Genomic DNA, 24980 nt, shown 5'->3' with positions numbered 1-24980 from the left:
GTGAAATTACATTGAAAGAAGTTCTCTTGGTTTTTTTTATAGATCACAGTTGGAGACCTTGGCACACTCTTTAAGATTCGTATTGGTCATACTAACTCTGGACTTTCCCCCTCCTGGCACTGTAAAGAGGTAAAAGCATATCAACACTCCCATCCTTTGTAAGGTCTTCTGCCAATTCTGTTTAGGAATCAAACCTCAGAGGGGCATTTCACACCTGCTGTGAGTTGATGGAGTAAAACCTGGACCTTTTAGTCAGAGCTTTCCTCAGGGCAGCAGTATCATATGCCCTTAATAATAATTTAATTCCTAATTAACTGAGGGAAGCACCTCAACCAAACAATCCTCTCACCTCTTTGCAAAGAAAAGAAAATACTTCGGACTCTGCATAAACTCTCATTGCTTCTTGATATAGTTGCAGAAGAAAAGATGACCAGGGGGGTGTTATCAGCTTCAGAAGGTTGTGAAAATAGTCCATTTGCATTGGTAAAATAATCATCTACTAGATTTGAGCACCAGCCATCAAATTTAGGCTATTCATGCTAAGCAAGAGGACATCCCCTGAGTAATTGCAGGAGAAATGAGAGGCTTATGTTTTCTATATTGCTCAGAATTAAAAATTTTTTACTTATTATCATGATTGCCAATAAATGCACATCTTGAATATTGGAAATCACCCAGTGTTATTCATTTTCGTGTATGGCATATTTCCAGGATAAATGATCTTTAACTGAACAAGTTCTCAAAATGCAAAGAACACCTAGTCAAACTCCTCATATTCTTGGAAAAATTGTTCTACAGTTTTTTAATACACGAGAAAATTAATGAAAAATTCATAGAAGATGAGCAATCCCTTAAAAACATATTTTATTTTATTAGAAGAAACATATAGTTGTTAATAATCCCATCTTTACATTAAAGTCACAAAAGATATTGAAGCAGAATGAGAAAATGAAATTCACTTTATGAAAATACGGAACATAGAAGTTAGATTTCAAAGTTCAAGGTTACTGCCTGGCTTCTATGTGAAATAATTTCCTCTTTTATGCTATATAGAGCTTTTGAAATATGGTCTTCAGATTGATATGTAAATGATCATGTATGATAATAATGACATCTTTTACTTTTTCTCTCCTAGTAAGCTAAACTAATTTATGAAAATTATCCTTGGGAATTCTCATTGTGGCTCACCAGTAATGAACCTAACTAGTATCCATGAGGATGTGGGTTCTATCCCTGGCCTCAATCAGTGGGTTAAGGATCTAGCATTGCTGTGAGCTGTGGTGTAGGTCACAGGTGTGGCTCGGATCCAGTGTGACTGTGGCCGGCAGCTGCAGCTTCGATTTGACCCACATAGGTGCAGCCCTAAAAAGCAAAAAAAAAAAAAAAAAAAAAAAAAGAAAAAAAAAGAAAAAGAGAAAAGAAAGAAAGAAATGGAAAAAGGAAATTACCACTAATTACTAATCTCATTTGATTGGTAACTAGTAGGCAATGTTACATTCACTGTGGAGCTGAGATGCTGAGACAATGGTTAAATGATCTGAAAATATATAATATTGCAGAGGAAAGAAAAAAAAAATCAGGCTGAAAGTTCTTAGTGACTGTCTGTCCATGGCCAGTCCTCTCTCCATGCAAGGCAGTGAGTTTGCCTGAGGTTTACCTCACCTGCCCTTTAGAACCAGTGAGGAAGAGATGCTCTTGCTTCAGAGTTTTTTTCTGCGTTTATAACACCCTTTATATGATTTACCCATTTGGCCAAATTAAGATGCTAGATAATGGGTTGAGGATTTTCTGGTGAATTCCTATAATACAGCTTAGAAATTTGAAATTTAAAATTTCAAACTTAAGTAGGCCAACTTGTGCCTATAATGTGAAGGGATTTGAATTAAAACACTGAGTCTATTATAGCACTAATGATACAGCATTTCCACAGCCTGTAAAATAATCAGACTGTTTTTGTGAACTTAAACTTGATTCTTTAAGTTTAGTTAAGGAAGATTACAAAAAAAAAAAAAAAACCCACTTCAAGTGATGATTTACTTTGTATTTCTCAAATGATCTGCCTTGGACTGTAATTAAAAAACCAGGTCAAATGGTGGAAGCAATGGCAGTCTTGCAAACCAGTGATAATTCTCTGTGGTTCTCAGGGAGCCTTTCTAAAAGTGTGATTGCTCCAGAGTGCACGTGATGTGAATTGATGAATGAAAATTTCTGGACCTTACCACACTTCACAGACGTAGTACATTTAGGGATTGAAAATCTACCATTATAACAACATGACTCACACAAAAGTTGAAAATCTCTGATTTAAGGCATTATAAAGACAGTAAGATTAATTTAACAGATAAAGCAACACCTCACTGAAACTTTTAAAAGAGTAATAGTGCCCTACCCATGAAAGGCTGTATTTTAGAATCAGACGATGCATTGCTAGTTTTTGATGATTTTTGGCATTCAACTGATCCCACCAGAATTTATTTATTTATTTATTTATTTATTTTTTAGGGCCACACCTCCAGTGGCATATGGAGGTTCCCAGGCTAGGGGTCAAATTGGAGCTGCAGCTGCCAGCCTAGGCTACAGCCATAGCAATGCCAGATCTGAGCGGTGTCTTCGACCTACACCACAGCTCATGGCAACGCCTGATCCTTAACCCACTGATGGAGGCAAGGGAGTGAACCTACATCCTCATGGATGCTAGTCGGGTTTGTTAACTCCTGAGCCATGACCGAAACTCCTACCAGAATTTAGCATCTTTGTTTAACTCAAGGATGAATGGATTTATATAATATGGTATAACAGGTACTCCCCCCAAAATCACTGCTTGAATGCCGTTCATTGCCAAGGGCCTACGAAGAAAACTCTTATGAGTTTGAATCTGTAGTGAATGAAATCTAAGCTCATGCTGATATTTTGTAACATCACTTTTTTTTTTTTGTCTTTTCTAGGGCCACACCGGCGGCAGATGGAGGTTCCCAGGCTAGGGGTCTAATCGGAGCTGTAGCTGCTGGCCTACACCACAGCCACAGCATCGAAGGATCTGAACTGCATCTTCGACCTACATCATAGCTCACAGCAATGCTGGATCCTTAACCCACTGAGTGAGGCCAAGGATGGAACCTGCAACCTCATGGTTCCTAGTTGGATTTGTCAACCTTTGAGCCACAACAGGAACTCCAACATCACTTTCAAATAAAAAAATTAATTACTAAGAAGTTGCAACAGGGAAGTAATTATATTTTTAAAAAATTATAAATATTTCTTTCTAGGTGGGAAATATTGAAACTTAGAAAATTTGAGAGGAAATTGGCAGGCTTAACATTTCAACCTAGAGGAATTAGAAAGAGAAGAATTTCAAAATAGAGAAAAGAAACGCCATTGTACTCAAGATAGTGCTAACTGAAGAAATTAGCACTTTTCTTATTGAGTATTCAACAACTTCTTTTACTGAAAAATAGTAAAAGTTCTTAAGTGTCAGGGTTGGGTAAAATCTTTTATTTGACTCTTTGATAAAGTCTTCTTACCTTTTTTACAAGTAACAATGTTGCTATTGTAGATACGATTGTGGAACATGAAATCTGGAAGGCAGTTTTATATACCTGTTCAACGATGGCTGGCACGAGATCAAGAGGATGGGGAAATCTGTCGAGAATTTCCTGTTTTAAACAAGGGGCAACCCATCCTTCCAGGTAGCACACATAAAACTTGTTTGCCTAAAAGCAGAAGGACGGGGAGTTCAGTAGTGTCAAGTAAGTGAATAAATGAGCGAATGAGTGCTCAAGGAACCGCTCAGTTCTTACCAGTTGCCTCTGCCGATGTGACAGCTACATCTAAATAATTTTTAGTTGTTTTCTGCACTGGCATTCTGGAATATGTCCTTGTCAACAGTTAACCCTGTAAGGAGGTTAGCCAGAATGCTCTTAATGAAAAAGAGAATGAATTCTTAGAAGGTCATGAGAAAATTGAATGTCCAATGAAATTATTCCTGGGCTAAAAAACGCAAGTCGATGTAAGCTTTTCTTATCAGGCTCAGCTTTAGTTTTGAAAATGTATCTCATCAGCCCGTCCCCTTCACGGGGGAGGTGTCCTGTTCCTACCCAGTTAGTAATGATGCAGTTTTAGGAAACATAAACAGAACCGCTTTATGACTTTCTAAGCATTTTGGCAAGAGCAGAGATCTGTTCAAGACATTCGTGAGTGTGGCCGAGAGCTAGGCTGTGCTCAGAGTTATATAGTCACTGCTCACAGCCACGAAAATTCAGGGTGACTCTGTCCAGAAGAGCTGTCTGCTCCTGTGTCTGCTGGTTTCTGCGTTGGAAGAGACTAGGAAAAGGGTGTATGAAAATTATTAAATGGGAAATTGATAAAAAATAAATTTTCTCCAGTTCAGCACTTTTTCTATTAAATATGTGATATTTTAGTTTTCTAAAGAGATGAATAATATTAAATATTATGGGAAGATTAAGAAGATCTCTGCAATGTCATATACTGTAGTACTAGGTTCATGATAACTTGTGTAACTTAACAGGGAACTTAAATTTGCTGAAACAATTGCGGAGATGGATGATTCCTTTGTTGTGGTTGTTAAACAAGGTGTAGTAAACTCTTAAATTTTTAAGTTAAACTATTTTTGAAAAGCTATGAATAGTTCCACTTACTGAAAAGTGAAGGCTTGTATAAACATTGTTGTCAGGTTCCTCAGCATTTTTAAGTGTCCTCAACACTCTCCCTCATTAGCCTGTTCCCTTCACGGCAGACGTGTTCTGTTCCTACCCAGTTAGTAATGATGCAGTTTTGCTTCTTCATCTCTCATTTTAATTGTAAAATTTGCTCAAAGGAGGCATATTCTGCAAATACGTACTGATTTTTACTTGTCTTCCCTGCGGTAGTTGGTACTGGTGGTTTATTAATAGAAACTTTCATTTTCAGTTTCAACAAGGATGGAGAAGCTGCTCTTGTGTATTTCTCATGTGCTCTATGTACCCTCTCATGTGCTATTTGTAAACTTGGGCAAGCCTTTAGTTATCTAGGTCAGTGGTAGATATAGCAAAAGATACCTGACTTCAGCAATGTTTTGCCTAATTTACTAATGAAGATTGATGCTATATGTGGAATGATGTCATTGCAGACAAGCAACAGCTTTGACCAGAGATAAAGACATCAGTTCCAGGTGGTATAAACAAGGGAGGTTGGATTAGTGTCTTTTTTACTATATTGCATACCTCTCAGGTCATAAAGAATTAGGGTGGTATTGGTCATTTAAGGCAAAAAGAAGTCAAAAAGTGTTTGCCTGGTTAACCAGCCTACAATCATATGTACCTGAAAAAAATACGTTTTTTAATTATAGAACTGTTTTTCTACATAGGATAAAGGTTGCTAAGAAAACCAGAGCAAAAGTGAACTTTCTCAGTCTGTGTGAGATATGTGTATATTTAATTTTAATTTTCAATTGTGGTAATAAATACAAAACATTAAATTTACTGCCTTAAAAATTTTAAGTGTACATTTCATTTAAGTATATTCACACTGTTGTACAACAGATCTCTAGAACTTTCTCCATCTTACAAAGCTGAAATTCTTTTCTTCTTATGTGAGTTTTAGCAGATTGTGTCTTTCAGTCAATTGATACACTTCATCTAGGTTGTCAGATTTGTGGACACAGGGTTTTTCATGGTATTCTTTTATTATCATTTAAATTTCCCATGGGGTCGGGAGTGGTTTTTCCTGTTTCATTTCTGATATTAGTAATTTGTGTCCTCTCTCTTTTTTCTTATTTAGCCTGGCTATAGGCTTATCAATTTTATTGATTTTTTTTCAAAGAACTAGCTTTAGGTTTCATTGGTTTTTCTCTGTTGATCTCCTCTTTTCAGTTTCATTGATTTCTGTTCTAAATCTTATTTCTTTTATTCTTACTTACTTTGGATTTAATTTGCTCTCTTTTTTCTGGTTTCCTAAGGTAGAAACTTAGATAACTGATTTTAAATCTTTTTCTTTTCTGATGTATGTATTCACTGCGATAAATTTTCTAAGCATTGTTTTTTTCTGCAATCCACAAATTTTGCTAAGTTGTATTTTCATTTAGTCCAAAATATTTTAAAATTTCTCTTGAGATTTCTTCTTTGATCCATGTGTTATTTAGAAGTATGTTATTTACTCTCCATGTGTTAGGGGATTTTCCATTGATCTTTCTGTTATTGATTTCTAGTTTAATTCCACTATGGTCTGAGAGCAGACATGGTATGATTTCTGTTCTTTTAAATTTATTAAGGTGTATTTTATGGCTCAGACTCTGGTCTGTCTTGCTGACTATCCCAAGTGAGCTTGGGAAGAATGTGTATTCTGCTGTTGTTGGATGAAGTAATCTATTGATGTATATTATAAACGGTTGATCAATAGTGCTATTGAATTCACCTAAGTCCTTATTAGTTTTCTGCCTACTGGATCTGTCCATTTGACACCTCTACTATGACAGTGGATTCTTCTGTTTCTCCCTGCAGTTCTGTCAGTTTTGCCTCATGTAGTCTGGTGCTCTGTTAGGTACACACACATTAAGGATTATTATGTCTTCTTGAATTGACCCTTTTATTATTATGTAATGGGTCTCTTTATTCCTGATATCTTTTCTTGTTTGACATCTGCTCAGTCTGAAATTTATATAGCTATTTCTGCTTTCTTTTGATTGGTATTAGTGGGTTATATTTTTCTCCATAAATTTACTTTTAATCTATCTGTATATTTATTTTTAAACTGGGTTTTTGTAGACAACATATAGTTGGGTCTTATTTTTTTTATTTTATTTTTTCCCACTGTACAGCATGGGGATCAAGTTATTCTTACATGTATACATTTTTCTCCCCCACCCTTTGTTCTGTTGCAATATGAGTATCTAGACATAGTTCTCAATGCTACTCAGCAGGATCTCCTTGTAAATCTATTCTAAGTTGTATCTGATAAGCCCAAGCTCCCAATCCCTCCCACTCCCTCCCTCTCCCGTCAGGCAGCCACAAGTCTATTCTCCAAGTCCATGATTTTCTTTTCTGAGGAGATGTTCATTTGTGCTGTATATTAGATTCCAGTTATAAGTGATATCATATGGTATTTGTCTTTGTCTCTCTGACTCATTTCACTCAGGATGAGAGTCTCTAGTTCCATCCATGTTGCTGAAAATGGCATTATGTCATTCTTTTTTATGGCTGAGTAGTATTCCATTATGTATATATACCACATCTTCCGAATCCAATCATCTGTCGATGGACATTTGGGTTGTTTCCATGTCCTGGCTATTGTGAATAGTGCTGCAATGAACATGTGGGTGCCTGTGTCTCTTTTAAGTAGAGTTTTGTCCGGATAGATGCCCAAGAGTGGGATTGTGGGGTCATATGGAAGTTCTATGTATAGATTTCTAAGGTATCTCCAAACTGTTCTCCATAGTGGCTGTAGCAGTTTACATTCCCACCAACAGTGTAGGAGGGTTCCCTTTTCTCCACACCCCCTCCAGTACTTGTTATTTGTGGATTTATTGATGATGGCCATTCTGACTGGTGTGAGGTGGTATCTCATGGTAGTTTTGATTTGCATTTCTCTTATAATCAGCGATGTTGAGCATTTTTTCATGTGTTTGCTGGCCATCTGTATATCTTTGGAGAAATGTCTTTTCAGGTCTTTTGCCCATTTTTCCATTGGTTGATTGATTTTTTTGCTGTTGGGTTGTATAAGTTGCTTATATATTCTAGAGATTAAGCCCTTGTCGGTTGCATCATTTGAAACTATTTTCTCCCATTCTGTAAGTTGTCTTTTTGTTTTCTTTTGGGTTTCCTTTGCTGTGCAAAAGCTTTTCAGTTTGATGAGGTCCCATGGGTTTATTTTTGCTCTAATTTCTATTGCTTTGGGAGACTGACCTGAGAAAATATTCATGATGTTGATGTCAGAGAGTGTTTTGCCTATGTTTTCTTCTAGGAGTTGGATGGTGTCCTGTCTTATATTTAAGTCTTTCAGCCATTTGAAGTTTACTTTTGTGCATGGTGTGAGGGTGTGTTCTAGTTTCATTGCTTTGCATGCAGCTGTCCAGGTTTCCCAGCAATGCTTGCTGAATAGACTTTCTTTTTCCCATTTGATGTTCTTGCCTCCCTTGTCAAAGATTAATTGACCATAGGTGTCAGGGTTAATTTTTGGGTTCTCTATTCTGTTCCATTGGTCTGTCTGTCTGTTTTGATACCAGTACCACACTGTTTTGATGACTGTGGCTTTGTCATTGAAGTCTGGGAAAGTTATGCCTCCTGCTTGATTTTTGTTTCTCAGGCTATTCTGGGTCTTTTGTGGTTCCATATAAATTTTTGGATTGTTTGTTCTAGTTTTGTGAAAAATGTCGTAGGTAATTTGATAGGTATTGCATTGAATCTGTAGATTGCTTTGGGTAGTATGGCCATTTTTACAATATTGATTTTTCCAATCCAGGAACATAGAATATCTTTCCATTTCTTTACATCTTCTTTGATTTCTTTGATTAAAGTTTTATAGTTCTCAACACATAAGTCCTTTACCTCCTTGGTCAGGTGTATTCCAAGGTATTTGATTTTGTGAGGCGCAATTTTAAAAGGTATCGTATTTTTGTATTCCTTTTCTAATATTTCATTGCTGGTATACAGAAATGTGACTGATTTCTGAATGTTAATCTTATATCCTGCTACTTTGCTGAATTTATTAATCAGTTCAAGTAATTTTTGGGTTGAGTCCTTAGGGTTTTCTATATATAGTATCATGTCATCTGCATACAGTGACGGTTTGATCTCTCCTTCCTATATGGATGCCTTTTATTTCTTTTGTTTGCCTAATTGCTGTGGCTAGGACTTCCAAAACTATGTTGAATGGCAGTGGTGAGAGTGGGCATCCCTGTCTTGTTCCAGATTTGAGTGAGAAGGCTTTCAGTTTTTCTCCATTGAGTATTATATTTGCTATGGGTTTGTCATAAATGGCTTTGATTATGTTCAGGAATGTTCCCTCTATACCCACTTTGGTGAGGGTCTTGATCATGAATGGATGTTGGACTTTGTCAAATGCTTTTTCTGCATCTATTGAGATGATCATATGATTTTTGACTTTTCTTTTGTTAATGTGGTGTGTGACATTGATTGATTTGCATATGTTGAACCATCCTTGTGAACCCAGGATGAACTCTTCCTGGTCATGTTGTATGATTTTTTTGATATGTTGTTGGATTCGGTTGGCTAAGCTTTTGTTGAGGATTTTTGCATCTATATTCATCAAAGATTTTGGCTGATAGTTTTCTTTTTTGGTGGTATCTCTGTCTGGTTTTGGAATGAGGGTGATGGTGGCATCATAGAATGTCTTTGGGAGTATTCCTCCTTCTTCAACCTTTTGAAAGAGTTTAAGGAGGATGGGCACCAGTTCCTCTTTATATGTTTGGTAGAATTCGCCTGTGAAGCCATCTGGTCCTGGACTTTTATTTGTAGGAAGTGTTTTCATGACTTCTTCAATTTCATTTCTAGTGATTGGCCTGTTCAGTTGGTCTGTTTCTTCTTGATTCAATTTTGGCAGGCTGTAAGATTCTAGAAAATTGTCCATTTCTTCCAGGTTGTCAAATTTGTTGGCATATAGTTGTTCATAGTATTCTCTTATGTTTTTTTATATTTCTGCAGTATCCGTTGTGATTTCTCCTTTTTCATTTATAATTTTGGTTATTTGAGTTCTTTCTCTCCTCTTTTTAGTGAGTCTGGCCAGGGGTTTGTCAATTTTGTTTACCTTTTCAAAGAACCAGCTCTTGGTTTTATTAATTTTCTCTATTGTTTTTTGAGTCTCTATTTTATTGATTTCTTCTTTGATCTTTATAATTTCCTTCCTTCTGCTGACTTTAGGTCTTTTTTGTTCTTTTTCTAATTCATTTAGGTGGAGGGCTAAGTTGTCAATTTGGGATCTTTCTTCTTTTTTGAGAAAGGCCTGTATTGCTATAAATTTCCCTCTGAGCACTGCTTTTGCAGCATCCCATAGATTTTTGAGAGGTTGTGTCTTCATTATCATTTGTTTCAAGGTATTTTTTAATTTCATTCTTGATTTCCTCATTGACCCATTGGTTTTTTAGTAGCATGTTGATTAGTCTCCATGTAGTAGGTTTTTTCTCATTTCTTTTCCTGTGGTTGATTTCTAGTTTAATGGCATTGTGGTCAGAGAAGATACTTGAAATAATTTCTATGCTCCTAAATTTGTTGAGGTTAGCTTTGTGTCCCAATATGTGGTCGATTCTTGAGAATGTTCCATGTGCATTTGAGAAGAATGTGTATTCTGATTTTTTTGGATGTAGTGTCCTGAAGATATCAATTAAGTCTAACCTTTCTGTTGTTTCCTTTAGGATCTCTGTTGCTTTATTGGTTTTCTTTCTAGAGGATCTGTCCATTGGTGTGGGTGGGGTATTAAAGTCTCCTACTATGATTGTATTCCCATCAATTTCTCCCTTTATGTCTGTTAATATTTGTTGTATATATTTGGGTGCTCCTGTATTTGGGGCATATATTTTGATGATAGTAACATCCTCTCCTTGGATGGATCCCTTAATCATTAAATAGTGTCCTTCTTTGTCTTTATGTCTTTTGTTTTAAAGTTAATTTTGTCTTATATGAGTATTGAAACTCCTGCTTTCCTGTCATGTCTATTGGCATGAAGTATTTTTTCCCACCCCTTCACTTTCAACCTATATGTATCCTTTGTCCTAAGGTGAGTTTCTTGTAGGCAGCATATTGAAGGTTTTTGTCTTTTTATCTACTCAGCCACTCTGTGTCTTTTGATTGGAGCATTCAGTCCATTGACATTTAAGGTGATAATTGATAGATGATTATTTATTGCCATTTTGATAGATGATTATTTATTGCCATTTTGAACCTCCTGTTCCAGTTGATTCTATGGTTCTCCATTCTTCCTTCCTTTTTTTGGTTGGATGGTCTCTGGTTATTATCTGCTTGAGTGTTTTTTGTTTTTTTTTTTTCATTTTTTGCGAATGCAATGTTTGGTTTTGGCTTGTGGTTGCCCTGTGCTTTAAGTATGCTAACCCCTTCCTATAATTGTGTGTTTTAGCCTGATGGTCCTGTAGGTTCAAACACTTCATTACTATATTAAAATTAAGAAGAGAAACAAACAAACAAACAAAAATGGTCTATTTATTTCCTAACATCCCTTGACCACATTTTATGATTTTGATGACTCTTTTTTCTTCTTTTTAATTTTATTTTGTTTGAAACATGCTCATGATTAAATCTGTATGCTGGCTTATTTGAGTGACTGCTCTCTGATTGTGGTTTCCTCAATCCTAGTTCTTCCTCTTTTTTTTTTTCTTTTTCCTCCCTTTGGGTCTTATTTTTTGATCCACTCTCACAATCTCTGTCTTTTAATTGGTTCATTTAGACCAGTGATGTTCAAAGTGATTATTGATATAGTTGGATTAATATATACTGTATTTGCTACTGTTTTCTTTTCATTGCTCTTATTGTTTATGCCTATATTTATATTTTACTCTTTTTCTGCCTTTTGTGCTTTCACTTGAGAAAAGACAAAATCATTCTATTTCTCTCCTCTTTTAGCATATCGGTTGCACCTTTTTTTTTTTTAAACTTTATTTAGCGGTTGCCCTAGAGTTTGAAAATATACATTTACAGCTAATCCAAGACCACTTTCAAATTATACTATACCTCTTTATGAGTAATGTGAGTACCTTATAACAAAATCATCTATTCTTCCCCTCTTATTTCTTGTATCATTGCTGTAATTAAGTTCTTTTATATATAAGCATATATCTTATATACATAAACATACATAATCAAATACATTGTTGCTATTATTATTTTTGAACCAACTTAACTGTTAAAACAGTTAAGAACAAGAAAGGTGAGTTCCCTTTGTGGCTCAGTGGTAATGAACCCTCCTGGTATCTATGAGAATGTGGATTCAATCCCTGGCCCTGCTCAGTGGGTAATGGATCCAGCATTGTTGCGAGCTGGTGAGCTGTGGTGTAGGTCACAGACACAGTTCAGACCTGGCATTGCTGTGGCTATGGCTGTGGCTGGCAGCTGTAGCTCCTATTTGGCCCCTGGCCTTGAAACTTCCGTATGCTCAAGGTGTGGCCCTTAAAAGCAAAAAAAAAAAAAAAAAAAAAAGAACAAGAAAGGTTAAGTTTTAATTGTATCTTCACTTATTGTATCTTTGATACTCTTCCTTTCTTTCTATAGATATGAGTTTCTGACCTATTTATAATTTTCTTTCTCCCTGATGAACTTCTTTTAATGTTTCCTATAAGGCAGGTCTACTGGCAGCAGATTCCCTCAATTTTTGTTTGTCTAAGAAAATTTTTATTTCTCCTTCACTTTCGATGGGTAATTTTGCAGGGTACAGACTTCTAGGTTGGTGGGGTTTTTTTTTTCTCTCAATACATTTAACATTTCACTCCACTCTTCTTGCTGACATGGTTTTTGAGAGGTCAGATGTAATTCTTGTCTTTGTTCCTCTCTAGGTAACTTTTTTTTTCTTCCATATTCCTTCAGAATTTTTAATTTATCTTTGATTTTATTTAGTTTGGAAATGATATGACTAATGTAGATTTTTTTTCATTTTATTTGATGTTTATCCTGCTTGATGTTCTCTGAGCTTCCTGAATCTGTGGTTTGATGTCTGACATTAATTTGGAAAGATTTCAGTTATTACTGTTTCAAATATTTCTTTCGTTCCTTTCTCTTCCAGTTGTGTGTATGTTACACCTTTTATGCTTGTTCAGTGTCCTTGGTTTTTAGTTTTCTTCTTTTGCTTTTCAGTTTTGGAGGGGTCTGTTGATGGATTGTCAAAGCTTAGCAGTGAAGCATCTACCAATAAGCCCATCAAAGGCAGTTTTTGCTTCTGTTGCAATGTTTTTGATCTCATATTTATTTTTGGTTATTTCTTAAGATTTCCATATCTCTGTTTACATTGCCTATCTCTTCTTGCATTTTGTCTGTATTATCTATTAGTGTTCTTAGCATATTAATCATAATTGTCTTAAACTCCTAGTGTTATCATTTCAACACCCCTGCCATTTTTTTCTGCTTCTGATGCTGATGCTTTGTCTCTTCAAACTGTTGTCTTTTGGTGTACATGGAAATTTTTTCTAGATGCTGGACATTATGTACCAGCTAAGAGGGACTGTACTTAATAAGCCTTTAGTATGTGGTGGTGAGCTATGAGGGGGGGCAGGGAAGTGTTCCATAGTCCCATGATTAGGCATCAGTCTTTTAGCGAGCCTCTGCCTCTAAATTGTAAACTTTACAACTGTTTCTCAGGTTTTTTTCCTCCCTTTCTAGGTTGGACAGGATGGTTGGAGTGGACTGGAGTTTGATATTTTGCTGGCATCACTCCTCCTCCTTTAACATATCCATGCCCCATGAGATGGCTAAACCCAGTTTCAGTTTGTTCCATTTGTTTCTCTGCATATTCATTTTTGTTCTCTTCCTTCATTCTTGGAGTTCCAGGTTTCCTTCTGGTTTCATTTTCCTTCTCTCTGAAAAATTTCATTCAATAATTCTTTTATGGCAGGTCTTCTGGCAAGGAATTCCCTTAGTTTCCCTTCACCTCGGAATGTTTTTATGTTTCCTTTATTCCCGAGGGATGTTTTTGCTGGATATAGAATTCTGCCTTGGCAGCTCTTTGCTTTCAGCCCTTTAAAACTGTTGTGCCAGAGTTCCTGTCGTGGCTCAGTGGTTAATGAATCTGACTAGGAACTATGAGGTTGCAGGTTTGATCCCTGGCCTTGCTCAGTGGGTTAAAGGATCTGGCATTGCTGTGGCTGTGGTGTAGGCCGGTGGCTGCAGCTCTGATTGGACCCCTAGCCCAGGAACCTCCATATGCCGTGGGAGCAGCCCTAGAAAAGGCAAAAAAAAAAGCAAAAGACAAAAAACCCCCCAAAAAACTGTTGTGCCACTTCTTTTGGGTCTCTATGGTTTCTAATGAGAAATTCGCTATCATTAGAATCATTATTCCCTTATAGTAAGGTACCATTTTCTTTGGCTCTTTTTAATATTTTTACTTTTTTTTGGAAGTTTGAATATGATGTCTCTGGACATGAATTGCTTTGGATTCATTTTGTTTAGGCTTTACTGAGCTTTTTGAATCTGTGTGCATATGTCTTTGCCAAATTTGGGAAGTTTTTAGTCATTATTTCTTAAAATATTTTTTCAGCTTCCCACTTTTCCTCTTCTCTTTCAGTTACTGCATAATATGAATATTAGATTTTTAACTATTGCCTAATTGGTCCCTGAGGCTCTGTTCATTAAAAATACTCTCTTGTTAGATTGGGTAATTTCTTTTTCTTTTTTCTTTTGACCAGGTTTGTGGTATATGGAAGCTTCCAGGCTGGGGATCAAACCCATACTATAGCAGTAACTAGAACCATGGCAGTGACAACACCAGATCTTTAAACCACTGAGCCACCAAGGAACTCCATAAATTGGGTAATTTCTATTTATCTTCAAGTTTGCTAATACTTTCTTCTGTCTTCTATCTTCTTTATTTTTCTCCTGATCCTATTCAATGGTTTTAAAATTTGCTTATGGTGTTTTTTTAGGTAAAAAATTTCCATTAGCTTCTTCTTTAAGCTTTCTTTCTTTCTTTTTTTGCTGAGACTTTATATTTTTCCGTTTCATGAGTGTTCTTGATTGTTTAAGGTAACATTTATTTATTTATTTATTTATTTGTCTTTTTTTGTCTTTTTCTAGGGCTGCACCCGTGGCATATGGAGGTTCCCAGGCTAGGGGTCCAGTTGGAGCTGCAGCTGCTGGCCTATGCCAGAGCCACAGCAATGCCAGATCCGAGCTGTGTCTGCAACCTACACCACAGCTCATGGCAATGCTAGATCCCTAACCCATTGAGCAAGGCCAGGGATCGAACCTGCAACCTCGTGGTTCCTAGTAGGATTTGTTACCCACTGAGCCACAATGGGAACTTCTAAGGTAACATTTATATCATAGTTACTCTAAAGGATTTGTCAGATCATTTCAATATCATCTCAAAGTTGGTGTCTCTTCATTGTCTTTTCCCATATAAATTGAAATTTTCCTGGTTCTTCATTTTCTGAATAATTTTGAATTATGTCCTACATATTTGTGTATTCTTATTTGAGACATTGGATGCTATTCATATTTTATGGAGAATGTTCATATTTTTGTTTTAACAGGTAGTTGACCACTGATTAATTTCAGGGCACAAATTCCAACCTGTTATCTCTGAGCTGTGGTTCTCATATCAGTTCAACTTAAAAAGCTTATGCAGTGCTATTCAGATCTGTCCCATGTATGTCTGCTATTTTAGATCTCAGTCTTTGGTATTCTGAATGGGATCAGATCATGTGTCTTCGGTTTAGGAGTGAGCCCAGGAGTTCATAAACAAATTTATGGATCTCTTTTTCTTCCCTCTTGTAAGGTCTTTGGTTCTTTTCAGTTCCCTGGCTCCTGTGTTTGGCGGGTTAACTGGTCCTTTGGTTTTTCTGTTTTGTTGTGCACTTCCTCAGTCTTGCTGTATCCAGGGCTAAGCAGTGGTGGGACAGAGGGAGGAATGAAGGCAGTGGAGATTGGCCCTATTTTATTGAAGCCCAGCTCCTCTAAACAGAACAAAAGATCTTCTCCCTCAGAATATCGGCTCCTGTTTGCTTCTGTGCCCTGGCATGGGATGTGAGAGAATGGAGAAATGAAAGAGATGCAGAATATCTGCACGTTATCTTGTGTTAGCAGTTTCCTTTCCTGCTTTTTTTTTTTTTTTTGCCTTTTCTAGGGCCGCTCCCATGGCATATGGAGGTTCCCAGGCTAGGAGTTGAATTGGAGCTGTAGCCGCCGGCCTACACCAGAGCAACGCAGGATCCGAGCCACGTCTGCAACCTACACCACAGCTCACAGCAACACCGGATCCTTAACCCACTGAGCAAGGCCAGGGATCGAACCCGCAACCCCCTGGTTCCTAGTCAGATTCATTAACCACTGCTCCATGATGGGAACTCTGTCCTTTCCTGCTTCTTAAAACAAAGAAAGAGGGCTTCTCCTAAGCTCCCTGTTTGGGCTACAGTGCCTACTTCCAGGTTCCTCGTGCACTGAGCTCATGCAGCAAGATACCAGGGGATGAAAAATGGTAAGCTCACTCACACTTGTTGGTCCTTTACATTTTGATATTATTCCTGAATTCTGCTACTATTTACTTTTCAGAGCCTTCATATAGAGCTGCTCCATGCAGCCTGTCAAGGTTTTATAGTTATATTCAGTTAGAGAGACCAAGTGGAGTGTGTGCCTCCTCTTACCTGGACCAGGAGCTCTGGATTAGATATCTGTAACTTTTCTATCATATGAGTAGTACTTGAAATATAAAGCTTATTTTTCTTTTGTTTTCAGTGACAGTATATGAAGTGCATGTGGCAACAGGTGAGCTTTGGAATGCTGGAACAGCAGCAAATGTCTACATTTCTGTCTATGGGGAAAAGGGAGATACAGGATCCAGACAGTTGTTTCGATCGAAGAGTTCCCTCAATTTCTTAAGGGGACAAGTAAGTGACCAAAAAAATTCTTTGTCTGATTTTTAAAAGTTGGTGGTAAAAAAGAAAATTTCCGTCTTAACTATAGCTTGTCATTGAACAAACTAGGGGTTAGAGGCACTGGTCCTCCACAGTCAAAAATCCACATATAATTTAGAGTCATCTCTCCATATCCACAGATCCACATCCAGAGATTTAACTAACTGTGAATTGTGGAGTAATGTAGTATTTACTATTGAAAAAGGTCTGAATATAAGCACCTGTGCAGTTCAAACCCATGTCGTTCAAGGGTCAGCTGTCCTTTTAAGTGTATGGTTCAGTTGTGTTAAGTATATTCACTTTGTTGTGCAACAGATCTCCATAAAATTTTTACCTCGTAAAACTGAAACTCTGTACTCATTAAACAACAGCTCCTCATTCCTTTCTTCCCCTAATAACAACCATTCTACTTTCTGTCTCTCTGAATTTGACTCCTTTAGATATATAATTGAAATCATGCAATGATTGTCTTTTTGTGAGCTGACTTACTTCACTTAGCATAATGCCTCAAGGTTAATTCATGTTGTGGAATATTACAGGATTTCCTTCCTTTATAAGACTGAATAACCTTCCATTGTGTGTATATACCATGTTTTCTTTATTCATTCACCCATTAATGGATAGTTTGTTGTTTCAAAATTTTGACTGTTGTGAATAATGCAGTGGATGTACAAATATCTTGGTACCCTCCATTCAATCCTTTTGAATATATACTCAGAGGCAGGAATGCTGGATCATAGGGAAGTTCTATTTTTAATATTTCAAGAAACTAGTATACTATTTTCCATAGTGATTGCACTGTTTTACAGTCCCACCAACAGTGCACAAGGGTTCCAATTTTCTCATATCTTTGGAAACACTTGTTTTCTCTTTTTAGGATCCTAATGGGTATGAGGTGATATCTCATTGTGTTTTTTAAAAATTTTATTTATTTATTTTTAAAAGTTAAAGTATACTTGATTTACAGTGTTGCATCAATTTCTCATTATGGTTTTGATTTACATTTCTCTAATGTTAAATTATGTTGACATCATTTCATATATTTGTGGCCATTTGTATACAGTTTTTGTAGAAATGTTTAGTCAAGTCTTTTGCTATTTTACTTTTTTTTGAAATTTTATTTTTATTTTACAGAATAAAATACATACTTTTAAACACAATTAAATTCACACAGATTATTATATCATGGATCTTAAGAAACAGATTAAGTGACTCCCTCTGGAGAAGTGGAATGGAAAATATGCTGAGACAAATAGGAAATTTATTCTATACTTTATCTATTTTTATGACTTTCATCTTTACTACTTAGTTTTATCTATTGCATTTCAATTTTTCTTTAAAAATTGGCATTATATTAAAATTGTTATATTATGCATCTAAAATTTATAAAGAAGAAAGCCTTATATACCATTAAATATTTTATATAGCATAATGAAAAGAATAACTTAACTGGTAAGAATAACAAAAATAATATGCCCTCTGAAAATAAGTAAAATATAAAATGGATAAATTGGTTAAAAAATGATGTAACTGTATAAATATGTCCTCACAATTTGTTACATCTTATTGATTCTTCAGTATAGGAATTACACCATTGTAGGTGATGTGATAAACAAAACATTATAGACCTTACATTGTACCATGGAGAGAAATGGTTATTAATAATACAATTGTAGAACTGTATTATTTAATTGTACAGTGGCATTGTTTAATTATAATTATCATAAATTCTTTGATGGAGAGGAAATCAGAATCAGATGTAAGACTTCAGCATTCCAAGAATGATGTCAAATGACCCCCTTCATGGTGGATTATGCACTTATTTACTATGAGATATATTTCTTCTCCAGAGATTCCTTGTTTGTGCATCAATTGTAGATTTTTGGTTTGCAGTTATTCTGAAGTTTTGATGTAAGAGTCTATATGTATATGAGATTGTTTTAAGTTGTTGTTCTCTTAATTGCAAGTTCATCTCCAGTGTCCCGCATTTGTACCCACCTCTTCTCATGATTTCTGATTTTGATGGTATAATTGTGCATGGATGATTTCATATCTTTACTGTATATATACCTTTACTGGTGAGCCTTGTCATTTGTGGAATTTTTGTTTCCTGTTGCTGTCTTTTCTTTCTTGCCTAGAGAAGTTCCTTTAGTATTTGTTGTAAGGCTGGTTTAGTGTTGCTGAATTCTCTCAGCTTTTGCTTATCTGAGAAGGTTTTTATTTCTCCTTCAAATCTGAATGAGAGCCTTGCTGGGTAGAGTAATCTTGGTTGGAGGTTTTTTCCTTTCATTGTGTTAAGTATATCATGCCATTCCCTTCTGGCCTGCAGAGTTTCTGCTGAAAAATCTGCTGATAACCTTATTGGGGTTCCCTTGTATGTTACTTGTTTCTTTTCCCTAGCTGCTTTCAAGATTTTCTCTTTGTCTTTAATTTTGGTCAGTTTGATTAATATGTGTCTCAGTGTATTCCTCTTTGGGTTTATTTTATATGGTACTCGTTGTGCTTCCTGGTTTTGAGTGAGTGGTTCCTTTCCCATGTTAGGGAAGTTTTCAGCTATTATCTCTTGGAATACTTTTTCTGTCCCCTCCCGCCCTCTTCTCCTTCTGGCACCCCTATAATACGGATGTTGGTGCCTTTAACATTGTCCCAGAATTCTCTGAGACTCTCTTCATTTTTTTTTAATCTTTTTTCTCTTTTCTGTTCTGCATCTGTAATTTCTTCTAATCTGTCCTCCACCTTGCTTATTTGTTCTTCTGCCTCCTGTATTCTGCTGTTAGCTGCTTCTAGTGCATTTTTTATTTCCGTTATTGTATTTTGCATCTCTTCTTATTTAAGTTTTATATCTTGTATCTCTTTGGTCAGTGTTTCCTGTAAGTTATCCATCTTTGCCTCCAGTTTATTTCCAATGTCTTGCATCATCTTCAGCATCAACAGTCTAAAGTCTTTTTCCTGGAGACTGAGAGTTTCGTCATTGCTTAGCTGATTTTCTGGGGTTTTTCCTTTCCCCCTCATCTGAGTTATAGTCCTCTGTCTTTTCATTTTTATAGGTTTTTGGTGTGGTGACGTTTTACAGATAATAGAGCTGTAGTCTCTCTTACTTCTGGTGTCTGCCCCCCCTTGTGGCTGAAGTCGGTATGGGGGCTTGCTTTAGGCTTCCTGATGGGAGGGACTGATGCCTGCCCACTGGTAGGTGGAGCCGATTCTAATCCCTCTGGTGGGTGGGGCTTAGTCTCTGGATGGGGTTAGGGGCAGCTGTGTGCCTGAGGCTCTTTACTGAGGGGTGGAGCTGTGATCCCACCTGGATTGTTGTTTGCCCTGGGGCTTCTCAGCGCTGACAGGTGGGGCCAGATTTTCCCAAAATGGCCACCTCCAGAGAAAGGAAACTGCTGAATATTCCCGAGAGCTTTGCCTTCAAAGTCCTTCCCTCCCAGCAAGCTACATTCACCCCTGTTTTCCCAGGATGTCCTCCAAGAACTCCAGTCAGGTTTGACCTAGGTTCCTGTGGAGACCTCGCTCTGCCCTGGGACCTAGTGCATGTGAAAGTCTGTGTGTGCCTTTTAAGAATGGGGTCTCCATTTCCCCCAGTCCCGTGGAGCTCCTGCGCACAACCCCGCTGGCCTTCAATGCCAGATGCTCCAGGGGCTCTTTCTCCCAGTGACAGATCCCAGCATGTGAGGGTTTTATGTGGGGCTCAGAACTCTCACTCCTGTAGGTGAGTCTCTGTGAACCAGTTAGTTTTCAGTCTGTGGAGCTTCCCACCCGGGAGGTATGGGGTTGTTTATATCACAAAATCACCCCTCCTACGTCTTGATGTGGCCTCCTCTTTTTCTTCTGGAGTAGGGTATGGGTTTCCAGTCCATTTGGGTGGAGATTGCTCAGTCTTTAGTTGTGAATTTTGTTGTTTTTAGGAGAGAAGTTGAGCTCCAGTCCTTCTATTCCACTATCTTAATCCCATCTCCATCTTTTGCTATTTTAAAATCAACTTTGTTTACTTGTTGTTGAGTTGTAGGAGTTCTTTACATATTGTAGATATTAATCTCATCACATATTTGGTTTGCAAATATTTTCTCCAATTCATGCAGCTTTGTGTTGCTATTTACTATCTTTTTTTTTTTTTTTCAAGTTGATGGACTCCCTTTGGCACACCTTATGGGGCAATCTACTAGTAATGAACTCCCTCAGCTTTTGTTTTATCTGGGAAAGTTTGTGTGTGTGTGTGTGTGTGTATGTGTGTGTGTGTGTGTCTTTTCTAGGGCTGCACTCACAGCATATGGAGGTTCCCAAGCTAGGGGTCCAATTGGAGCTGTAGCCACCAGCCTATGCCAGAGCCACAGCAATGCAGGATCCAAGCCAAGTCTGCAACCTACACAACAGCTCATGGCAACGCAGGATCCTTAACTCACTGAATGAGGCCAGGGATCAAACCTGCAACCTTATGGTTCCTAGTTGGATTCGTTAACCACTGAGCCATGACAGGAACTCTATCTGGGAAAGTTCTTAATTTCTCCTTCTTCTTCTTTAAAAAAAAATTTTTTTTTGGTCCTTTTAGGGCCTCACCTGTGGCACATGGAGGTTCCCAAGCTGGGGGTCTAATCAGAGATGTAGCTGCTGGTCTGTGCCACAGCCACAGCAATGCCAGATCCAAGCCACATCTGCAATCTACACCATAGCTCAAAGCAATGCCAGATCCTTCACTCCCTGACCAAGGCCAGGGATCAAACCCGAAATCTCATGGTTCCTAGTCGGATTTGTTTCTGCTGTGCCGCGATGGGAACTCCTCTCCTTCATTTTTGAAGGACATTTACATCTGATATAGAATTCATGGTTAACAGGCTTTTCTTCTAGTGGTTTGAATATATTATCCCATTACCTTATAGCCTTGCATTATTTCTGCTCAGCAATCCACTTATAAACTCATAGAAGCTCACTGGTAGATGATAAGTCACTTTTCCCTTGCTGCTTTCAAGATTCTCTCTGTCTTTGACTTTTGACAGTTTGATTATAATGTGTCTTGGTTTGGGGCTCTTTAGGTTTATCTTAGTTCAAGTTCATTGATCTTGAATTTGTTATGACCATTAAAAACTCTGTTCTCTCTTCTTTCTGTGACTACCACAGTGCTGATCCATTTGAGGGTATTCCATAAGTCCCTTAGGGTCTCTTTATTTTTCTTCATTTTGTTTTTTTCCTCCAATTTTTGATGATTTAAGATGAGCTGTTTTCAAGTTTCCTTTATTCCTTTTGCCTTCTACAGCCATCTACTGAATTTTTCAATTCAGTTACTGTAATTAGTCAGCTCCATAATTTCTGTTTAGTGTTTTTCCCATTATTTCTTTTTGTTGATATTCTCATTTCATTCTTGCATCAGTTTCCTGATTTTGTTTAGTTTACTTTCTGTCTTATATTTCAGCTTATTAAACATACTTTAATACAGTTATTTAAATTTTTTTTTATCACAAAGTTCAGATGTCTACATTTCTTTAGCGTGGCTTCTGGAATTTTATTTTATTCCTTTGATGTTTCAGTCTTTCTTTATATGCCTTATGATCTTTTGTTGAGATTTGGGCATTTGAAAAAATGACTGTCTCACCCAGTCTTAAAGGACTGACTCAGTGAGCCTGGTTAGAGTTTCTGGGGTCTCTCAAACTGTTTCTGGCTATGTGTCTTCTCTGAGCTTTTATATGTGCTTTTAAGTGTTTCAATTTCCATAAATTGCTCATTCCTGTTCCTTCTGCAGTTCCCATAATCTCTTGCACGTTGCTCCCCTGCCGCCCCATCATGTCTGCCTGCTGTACTGCAGAATCACTGTAGCTGTAACATGCACAGAACTGTCTTCTGTTTTTGTTGGTTTCCAACTATGCTGCCATGACTATCAGTACTCTGAGTTATGTGAGGGAGAAATCAGTCCCCTGGGTGGTCACCAGAGGACTCAGAACTGTGTATGCCTGGTCTCCTTTTTGTTTGTGTCCCAAGAGATGATCAAGGTGTGGTATGTTTCCTCCCCACTGTGCTGCAGTAGCCAAGTAGGGGGAGAGGCACGGGCATGGAAAAAAATCACACTCTCTTACCTCTTTTGGTGGAGTTCCATTTTCATTAGGCACTGGACTGGGTGTTGAAGCTTCTTATCTGGTGTGTAGAGTTTTCACAGTCCATGTGCTGTAGTTAAAATGATAATCTCCATGAGGAAGCCAGGGCTCAGTTCTCCCTATCCACCCTCTTACTGAAGTTGTTCCCAGTTGTCTGACTTTTACACCTACCTTTATATTGTTAAATGAGAACAGTTAACCAGGAACAACTAACAGGTTAAGGGCATTGACCCCATACAGTTGAAAATCTGAATTTAGCTTTACAGTTGGTCCCCCATCTCCATGGTTCTGCATCTGAGGATTCATCCAACTACACGGATTGTGTAGCCCTATAGTATGTGTTTATTGGAAAAAAAATCCGTGTGTAATGGACCCTGAAGTTCAAACCTGTATTGTTCAAGGCTTGGCTGTATAACAGCTTTCGTTGTTGAATGTAGAAACTGACTGTATTACATCATTTTTACTATTGCAGACATTAATATGTAATACTTAACTTTAAAAACCTAATAAATCATATAGGACTTGTTATATTTTAGTTACCTCAGCTTTTTTTGATGACCCAAATAGTCTTTAAGTGACTATGTCAGCATATTTTCATTATATGTTTCCTCTCTTTTTCTTAGCATTCTCTACATCAATCATCATTAATATTACAACTCATAATTTTCTTTGCTAGTAGTTTCTGCTACTGTGTAGAAAGTTCACCTTTTCTCGATCTCTTCCAAGAATAAAGGGACAGCAGTGTTATTCATTAACCTTTACCAGACATTGACAGTATTTTTAATTTTTGTAAATAAATGCTAATGGCTTTTTATGTTGTTTATAATTTTATAGTCCACTTGTGCAGAGGCAGAGTGATTGCAAAAGAAGGTACTGCTATTACATATCAGAGGGACTGAGCTCAAATATTGGTTCTGTGCCTCACTGTTCTTATCTGTGGAGTGGATATGTTTTTTTCTCAGTGAGTGACTTTTAAGGATAAAATATATGAAAATATTTCAGAATTATGATTCTGCATAAATGCAAAAGTTATTTTTTGTTTTTAAATTATTTTTTCAACTGCTATGCTACAGTGTATATTTTTCTTGAACTTTAACTTGTATCATTTTCATAAATTTTATCAAAGAATTCTGGGCTCCTCACTTTTACCCATATTCTGAATACACAAACTATTAGAGCACAAACATGCAGAATTTTGATTATAGCAGTGCATCAGATCTCAGATAAATGATATAAATTTTCACTAGTTTTTGCATCAGTATTCTACAGTTAACTTAGAAACATTTTTGTGAATGGCCGGCAAAAATTGCTAAAAAATTCCATTCAGGACAGATAAGAATTTGTTGTATTCAAATGAATAGAAACTTCTAGTGTATTTTATACTGATTACATTTATAATATCATTATTTGAAAACATTTTTGGAGAGTCAAACTTAAAAGCTTTCATAATGAAAAATTCAAAAGCAAGAAGAGTTAGAGAACTTGTTATTATGTTCTATAAATTAATTTTTATATACAGATTGTGTATTTATTGAATGAACATAATTCCTTTCACAGTCATTTTTAGCTTATCTTTGTTTATACCTTATTAGAAATCAGACGCATAGTCTGGAACTGGTAATAGTTCTTTGATCTGTTACAGACCGACACCTTCTCTCTTGAAGCCGTGTACCTTGGGGGCTTATACAAGATTGTCATAGGACATGATGGGCTTGGACCAGGTAAGAGTCTTCTGTAGGGAGACATGCAAGGGCTCATTCCACTCTGTTCATGTAAAACCCTGTACAAATCTAGAAAATCATTGTGGAAAACTTGTGATAAACTGATCTCTGAGTATTAACTGTCTAATTAATTTACGTATTAGATAAATATCTAATAATTTAACAAAATTAAAATATTGTCCCAAATAACCTTTAAATTTTAACTAGATGTATTTTTTCTTCAAAATTATGTAGGCATAAAAATTGGAGAGATTTGGAATTTATATTCGGTGGCATGTGGCAGTGTTCCAGCATCCTGCTGGTGGACACGGTGGCAGTGCCCAGTGGTAGTGACCATCCATGAAGTGTTAATGATGCCAATAGTGGCACCTTAGGAACTCTTCTGGCAGCCTTGCTATGTTTTCTGCCGTGTCCTGGCTCAGCTGAGTTTTCTGCTGCCATCTTGTTGCTGCTTCTTCCTCAGTTTTCCCATCATTTTTGTGAGATCTTCATTTTCTGCCACTGTGTAAGATCACCATAAGATTAATCGCCAAAAGATAAAATCCTTTAATACAAGACAGGAGAAGTAAAGTGCACATACCACGAAACATTTTTAAAAAG

At 36.9% G+C, this 24980-nt stretch overlaps 1 protein-coding gene across 2 annotated transcripts in view; it reads left to right on the top strand.

The window, feature by feature from the left end:
• The window catches only part of LOC125129319 (uncharacterized), a 94152-nt gene that overhangs the window by 37496 nt on the left and 31676 nt on the right, over nt 1-24980 (top strand). Inside the window, exons 5-8 of one of the 2 annotated variants that reach the window (XM_047783913.1) lie at nt 43-129; nt 3554-3686; nt 16398-16549; nt 24302-24380. In XM_047783913.1, coding sequence (XP_047639869.1) covers nt 43-129; nt 3554-3686; nt 16398-16549; nt 24302-24380 — 451 coding nt within the window. Of the gene's footprint in view, nt 1-42; nt 130-3553; nt 3687-16397; nt 16550-24283; nt 24381-24980 lie in introns of both variants that reach the window. The other variant, XM_047783912.1, reaches the window with a different exon arrangement.

Source organism: Phacochoerus africanus, chromosome 6 (genome assembly GCF_016906955.1).
Source record: "Phacochoerus africanus isolate WHEZ1 chromosome 6, ROS_Pafr_v1, whole genome shotgun sequence".
Classification (NCBI taxonomy): domain Eukaryota; kingdom Metazoa; phylum Chordata; class Mammalia; order Artiodactyla; family Suidae; genus Phacochoerus; species Phacochoerus africanus.
The sequence above is the reverse complement of the archived record's forward strand: the minus strand, read 5'-3'. Positions and strand labels throughout refer to the sequence as shown.